This window comes from Echiichthys vipera (genome assembly GCF_963691815.1).
Source record: "Echiichthys vipera genome assembly, chromosome: 13".
NCBI classification, from domain to species: Eukaryota; Metazoa; Chordata; class Actinopteri; order Perciformes; family Trachinidae; genus Echiichthys; species Echiichthys vipera.
The window spans coordinates 3,011,968-3,019,712 of record NC_139838.1 but is presented as its reverse complement, the minus strand read 5'-3'; the positions used below and the strand labels follow the sequence as shown (position 1 = coordinate 3,019,712).

Genomic DNA, 7,745 nt, shown 5'->3' with positions numbered 1-7,745 from the left:
ATACTATAGAACACTCAACATGAACTTAAAGTGAAATTCCGGCGTAAAATCATCCCAGGGTCTTTTTCGGCAAATACAAGCCATCGAGACAACGCAACGCATATGTGAGTCGTAGATCCATAAGTGTCAGTCAGAGTCTTTAGCTGTGTTCCAAAGCCTGATGGCAGAGGGGTAGTAACTGTCCTTGTGGTGGAAGGTTTTGGTCCTGATAGACCGCAGCCTTCGGGCCGGATCGGAGAGGTTCAAACAACCTGTGTCCGGGCTGAGAGGGGTCAGCAGCTATTTTCCTAGCTCTCTTCAGGGTCCTGCTGGGAGGTTACAGCCGATCACCCTTTCTGCAGTCTTCACCTGTCCTCGGCAGAGGCAGCAGCGTACCAGACAGTGATGGAGCAGGTGAGGATGGACTCAATGATGATGAAGTCTATAATCCACTGGCAGGTGGAGGCTGACACGTTAATAGTTGTTACACAAAAAAAACTATCACAGTGGCTTATTTGATGGCTGAAAAAGACCATGGGAAGGTTTTACCCCTAAATTTCACTTTAAGGGAGTTAATACTCACTTTCTGCTGGACACATTTTGTGTGTTGCACTGAATGTCTGGTTGAAGGTTGGAGTTAGGCTACGTTGTTGTTGTTCTGCATTTTGACACTTTGACCCATCTGCCCTCTGATCTTTCCAAACAACAACAACAACAACAACCTTATCAGGTATGTTCTTACCATTTCTCTTTATCTCTTTATCTAAACTGCAAGTCACCTTCAGGAAGTATGAGCCTGTGATCACACTGGTCCCATCAGTGTCTCCTCATTTCTGCTCAATGATACTGTGTGTGCATGGACATGGCAGTCGTGTGTAATTAGTCTCTCATGTATTTATAGAGCGTCAGACAGACCACACAATGACGATCATGGAAGCTGCAGTTTGTTTGAAGCTTCGAATAACACTTAACGTTAGAAGTTAAAAGATAATTCCAGCAGTCGGGTTGCCAGGTTGGTCAGACCCTGTTTGAGTCTGTTTGAGCCTGTTTGAACCCATCCTCTCCGCAAATCACACCATAAAAACAAGTAGAGGAGTTTGACTGACAGTTAGCGTTAGCCGTTAGCATTAGCCGTACCAGCTAAGTAAAGATAAAAGGGATGTTAGCGATCAAGGAGAAACGTAGCCATTTCGCCGTGCGTCTCTCCTTTCTCTCAGTCCATGGAGTGAAGGCTTGGCCTGTATTGACTGGTTTTTGCCCGTCTCCGCTCACTCAGCTGCTGGGACAAATAACGCCCCCTTCACTCCAAGGCTCCGAAGCAGCTGCAGGATTGGCAAACTCCATTTTGCCCAGTGCCAGCCTACAGTAGCTGCACCCAACAACAGACAACCCTGGCAACCAGCAACGCCTAACGCTATTGGCTGCTACCATGGAAACAGAATGGTACAGAATTTTTGAAATATAGCTTTCAATAAAGATTCTACATATTCAACCTTTAAGCCTTATTTTTTTTCATCCTGCTTAGATTTTTAAAATAAATAAATAAATCGGCCTTTATTTGTTTGATTTAGTAACATTGTATTTTACAGCTGCCTAAATTCCTAATAATTACCTAGATAATCTAATCATTTCCTGGAATAACAAGGTAATTTGACACTAGAGAAAAAAACGAGACAGAGTTGAAATAGTGGGCCGATACTTGACATTCATTGCTACAGCTGGGAAAGCCTCTTTCAGTCAGTGCACAGCAGGACAGTTAAGCTTTAAAATTGTACAATTTCTCTAAAAGCAGCATCAAATTTAATCTCAAGGCAGTTTGACATTTAACATTAGCCACTGTAAACTATTGGCCATACCAGTCCAAAGACAGCTATGGCAGCATTTTATGGCTTTATGAATTAAACATTACAGTCTGACTTTAGATTATTTCAAGGAAATTCATCTGAAAATGGAAAAGAGCTGCTGTTGAACTCAGTTTAGCTAAACTTATAATAGGCCGACTGCCAAATGATAAAGTTATTTCCTGGACACTTTCAGAGAAGGTATAAGATTAGTAACACAGGTTGTTTTTTTTTATCAAATCCTTGTCGGCCTATTGTAACTCTGGAGCGGTGTCGTATTATGTGCTTATTTATAAAGTTCTCCTGCATGTGTTATGGCACCAAACTATATGTCGTCACTGTAGGCTATGTGTGATCTATATCTTTAATTGTTTTACTGTGCATCTTCATTTTTCTGCCATTTCCCCTCTGGGATAATAAAGTTCTTCAATCAATCAATCAATGACAGTTTTTGGTCTAACTCGCCTATTTTCTCTCATTGTTGATACATGTTTACTTCATAGTTCAAGTTTTATTCCTTGTTTTTTATTCGTACTAATTATTGTAGAAACGACAAAAGGTGTGGATTTCTGCGCTTACTTACATAGAAAAACTGTTAGCAATACCTTCATAATATTCATATTTGATGTGTTTGATTCTAAAAGGTCATGTTTGATCATTTATTATGGTTTATTATTTTTAGGATAGACCACCATGTTATTCCAAAAGCTATGGCTACATAGACAATATTAGAATAAAATTAAAAGATTCAACGACATATAAATTAATCTCACTGTGAGAATACTTTTTAATCTAAAAAAGGTCATATAAAGTCATATTGCAGTAGAAACACACTCTCGATCCTTATTGTAACACTTCAGTGATTTATCATCGTTGACATCTCTCTCGCGCAGAAACAGGAGCAGCTGATTGGCTGCCCCCTGCAGCCTCATGGCCGTCCTGTCCAATCACTTGGCTTTATTTGCATGTTATGCAATTGGGCCGCCTATCCGTGCGGCTGGGGGAGGAAATTAAAAGCCCTGCTCTCCGTCTGATCGCTCTTTCCAGGCAGGCAGAGGAGCGCTGGGTCTGCAGGCAGGGTAAGGTGCCACATTTCACTGCTGTTCTTCGCTTTCATTGCACGAGGCATATACTGCTGGTTGGCCACCTGTCACACACACACACACACACACACACACACACACACACACACACACACACACACACACACACACACACACACACACACACACACACACACACACACACACACACACACACACACACACACACACACACACACACACACACACACACACACACACACACACAGTTTGTATCTGCAGTAGGAGGCTGTTGTTGGATGTGTTGGATATTGAGGATATTACAGTTACAGATCCACACCATGGCTGCACATGACTTGATCAAATGTGGCTTGGATAGTTTGTCATTATTAGTGTATTAGTCTGTGGGTGTTTGGGGTTAAACTTTGACCCTCCAGTGGCCTGTCAAATCCTTTCAACCCCTCCGGGCTTTTGATTGGTCAGCCTTGGAGGCATGAACAACACTGAGGGATTTGATTAGTTGGCTGGAAAGCAGGCGCCGCCCCTCTCTGTGGGGTCAATAAACTGTCTAACAGTTATTTCTGAACGATGTTTCATTCATTTCATGTGCAGCTGTATAGCGGTGCTTGGCAGTGATCACATCAGTGTATTTATGCTGACTATCTGCTCTGACTCTACTGAGCAGCTGATCTGTTGTTCTGCCTCTTAAATCTGCCTCCTGCATTTAGTATGTTCATCCTTTACATTTGTTTTATATATGTATAATTGGATATAAGCCCCTACTTCATATTGCATGTATGTATATTGTATGTATCCATAATATGCCTGTCTATTTTTGCCATCTGGATTGTATATTTGTCCCAATGTATTTTTTATTTTTTTTTTACTTATGTGTACTCTGTGTCTATATTGTATATGTCTACCTGTCTGAGAGAGCGAATGCCTTCCGAAGTCAAATTCCATTTATGTGTGCATACTTGGCCATTAAAGCTCTTTCTGATTCTATATAAAGTTATATACAGACAAGCTGAAGAATGACAAAAATAACATAAGCAAACTATGTCATCCTGCATGCCACAATTACTTTGGAACATAACAAAAAGAAAGAAAAATTCAAACGTATTCAAAACGTGCTATATGGGATATTACACAGCGCATACATCCTTGTTTGTACTTTTGATAAAATGTGTAACCACATCTAAAATATTTGAGCTGTCTGAAAGTAGATCTGGAATGCTATCTTCTACACGTACATATCTATTGTGCCTGTTATGGTGTAACACACCTGTACACATCTTATTCTTCAAACATAAAGGTGACACTGTGCTCTTTGGACCTGGTCACACAGTGAAGACTTTGGCATGTTTGCATACGGTTAGAGAGGGGGTTTTGTCACTGTTACCACAGAGCTGTAGCATGAAATAATGACCAGGACAGAAGCACAGGCAAGCTCTGTCCTGTCTGAACCGGTCTGAACTCTTATTCTGAAGTCCGTGTTTTGACCGAATGAACTTGATGGCCCCTTGAGATTTAAATACCCTTAAGCCAAAGAACGTTCAGAACAAATGGATACATTTCAGTTGCTTCATAGTTGCAAACAACTTGTACGTTAGAAAAATATTTTATATTTTGATTGCTTGTACTAATTTCCAACATAATTCTTTGTGTTGCTGCCTCACCAGAACACATTGAGGTTTGAGGATGAAGATAGCAGTGATTGGACAGAGTCTGTTCGGCCAGGACGTGTACAAGGAGCTGAGGAAGGACGGCCACACCATCGTAGGAGTCTTCACCATCCCTGACAAAGATGGCAAAGCTGACCCACTGGGTAAGAACTTTACTGACTGAGCACCCCAATTCAAGTGAAATATAAATGGACATGCTGTCTTTTCTTCCTCAATAAAAGCACTGCTGCCATGACTAGACTCAGCATGGTGCCAAATAACATTTGGACTCCTCACACCATTTGCAACATTTGCTCCACTAAACAGCTTCCTGCTATTCATATTCTTATAATCTAGTATATGTATACCACAACAAAAGCAAAATGTAAACAAATGTTTACATATTAAAACGTAAAACTGTGGGTTCAAACTGGCAACAACAACATGATAAAAAAAAGAAATTGGTTAAAATTAACAATTTGGTTGGTTGGTTGGTTGGTTGGTTGGTTGGTTGGTTGGTTGGTTGGTGTGTGTGTGTGTGTGTGTGTGTGTGTGTGTGTGTGTGTGTGTGTGTGTGTGTGTGTGTGTGTGTGTGTGTGTGTGTGTGTGTGTGTGTGTGTGTGTGTGTGTGTGTGTGTGTGTGTGTGTGTGTGTGTGTGTGTGTGTGTGTGTGTGTGTGTGTGTGTGTGTGTGTGTGTGTGTGTGTGTGTGTGTGTGTGTGTGTGTGTGTGTGTGTGTGTGTGTGTGTGTGTGTGTGTGTGTGTGTGTGTGTGTGTGTGTGTGTGTGTGTGTGTGTGTGTGTGTGTGTGTGTGTGTGTGTGTGTGTGTGTGTGTGTGTGTGTGTGTGTGTGTGTGTGTTCGTGTTCATTTGTTGGTGATGGTGGGGGCGTCTTCTGTGGTTGGATGGGGCAGGAGGGTGGGATATAGGATGTAGATGGAGTCCTGCAGGATGATATAGTGCTGCAGGGTGGCCTGGTGCAGCAAGGTAGCCTGGTGCTGCAGGGTGATGTACTGCATCAGGGTGCTCTGGTGCTGCAGGGTGATGTAGTGCTGCAGGGTGGCCTGGTGCTGCAGGGTAATGTAGTGCTGCAGGGTGGCCTGGTGCTGCAGGGTGGCCTGGTGCTGCAGGGTGATGTAGTTCTGCAGGGTGATGTGGTGCTGCAGGGTGATGTGGTGCTGCAGGATGGTGTGGTGCTGCAGGGTGATGTGGTGCTGCAGGGTGATGTGGTGCTGCAGGATGGTGTGGTGCTGCAGTGTGATGTAGTGCTGCAGGGTGGCCTGGTGCTGCAGGGAGGTAGGAGGTAGAATTCTTCTGATTTCCTTGTTGGTATCTGGGTGGTCCGTAGTTCCAGGGCACAGCAGCTGTGGGCAAGGCTGTTGGGTGGTGACCAAGAGTAACATCTCTCAATGTTTAAGCAGAAGTTCTTATCCCAGCCTTGTTCAGGTGTAGGTGTTTGCCATAGAGAGCCCATGTCCCAATGTTGGTGTGGTGGTCTATGTTGGTGTGGTGGTCTATGTGGATGTTTGGGAGGGCCGCACAGCTCCTCCATCTACATCCTATATCCCCCAGGAGGGTGGGATATAGGATGTAGATGGAGTCCTGCAGGATGATATAGTGCTGCAGGGTGGCCTGGTGCTGCAAGGTAGCCTGGTGCTGCAGGGTGATGTAGTGCTGCAGGGTGGTCTGGTGCTGCAGGGTGGTCTGGTGCTGCAGGGTGGCCTGGTGCTGCAGGGTGGCCTGGTGCTGCAGGGTGGTGTAGTGCTGCAGGGTGGCCTGGTGCTGCAGGGTTGTGTGGTGCTGCAGGGTGATGTAGTGCTGCAGGGTGATGTAGTGCTGCAGGGTGGTGTGGTGCTGCAGGGTGATGTAGTGCTCCAGGGTGGTGTGGTGCTGCAGGGTGGTGTGGTGCTGCAGGGTGATGTAGTGCTGCAGGGTGATGTAGTGCATCAGGGTGGTCTGGTGCTGCAGGGTGATGTAGTGCTGCAGGGTGGCCTGGTGCTGCAGGGTAATGTAGTGCTGCACGGTGGCCTGGTGCTGCAGGGTGGTGAGGTGCTGCAGGGTGATGTAGTGCTGCAGGGTGGCCTGGTGCTGCGGGGTGGCCTGGTGCTGCGGGGTGGCCTGGTGCTGCAGGGTGATGTAGTGCTGCAGGGTGGTGTGGTGCTGCAGGGTGGTGTGGTGCTGCAGGGTGGTGTGGTGCTGCATGGTGGTGTAGTGCTGCAGGGTGATATTGTGCTGCAGGGTGGTGTGGTGCTGCATGGTGGTGTAGTGCTGCAGGGTGATATTGTGCTGCAGGGTGGCTTGGTGCTGCAGGGAGGTAGGAGGTAGAATTCTTCTGATTTCCTTGTTGGTATCTGGGTGGTCTGTAGTTTCAGGGCACAGCAGCTGTGGGCAAGGCTGTTGGGTGGTGACCAAGAGTAATATCTTTCAATGTTTAAGCAGAAGTTCTTATCCCAGCCTTGTTCAGGTGTAGGTGTTTGCCATAGAGAGCCCATATCCCAATGTTGGTGTGGATGTTTGGGAGGGCCGCACAGCTCCTTAAGATTTCCATGTTGATCTCATGGATGACATGTGGAGGGGTGTCTGTCCTGGCGAGAAGGGTCAAAATAACCACCCTGCTGTCAGGGAACTCCCTGGAGGCCCTCTCAGCAACCTTGATCATAGCCCCTGCAGTACCCCGTAGTAGGGTATGGAGGTCATCGGTGCCTGTATGTCCCACTATATACTGGGGGCTTCCCAGTGTGTCTAAGCAGCTCCATGGCAAGGCCTGTGTTTCGACAGCGTTTGGTCGTGGTGTTGAAGCCAGGAAAGAGACGTTTGGTGTCCAAGTATTTTCCATTGAAATTCAGGAGTAGGACCACCTGGGCTTCTGGCTTGGCTGGGCTGTCAGGGTTGGGCTCTGTGTAAGACAGTGGTTGGACAGCAGGGAGGGAGTTTGCATCAGGAGAGGAGTCTTTGGGTGTTAGGGTTGGAGATGTCGGAGGGAACTGGTGGTTGAGCAGCAGGGGGGAGGATAGGTGTTGGGGCAGCAGCATGTGTGTCGCTGGGCAGAGATATGAGTGTTTTTCTCCTGGAGTTGCACTCATCTCCTGTAGCTCTCTTCTGAAGCTCAAGTCTCCATTTGCTTTATCCTCCTTTGTTTTCAGGGCCCGGGTTCGTAAGGTGGTGTTCTCCTCCACCAGTTCATGGACGACCTGTGTCAGCTGCCTGAGTCTCCTCTGGG

At 46.0% G+C, this 7,745-nt stretch overlaps 1 protein-coding gene across 1 annotated transcript in view; it reads left to right on the top strand.

Annotated features, from left to right (window-relative positions):
• The first annotated feature begins 2,866 nt into the window (after window positions 1-2,866).
• The window catches only part of aldh1l1 (aldehyde dehydrogenase 1 family, member L1), a 35,912-nt gene continuing 31,033 nt past the window's right edge, over window positions 2,867-7,745 (top strand). The window contains exons 1-2 of the mRNA XM_083925017.1: window positions 2,867-2,899; window positions 4,546-4,691. Coding sequence (XP_083781143.1) covers window positions 4,565-4,691 — 127 coding nt within the window. The 5' untranslated portion in view covers window positions 2,867-2,899; window positions 4,546-4,564. The remainder of the gene's footprint in view (window positions 2,900-4,545; window positions 4,692-7,745) is intronic.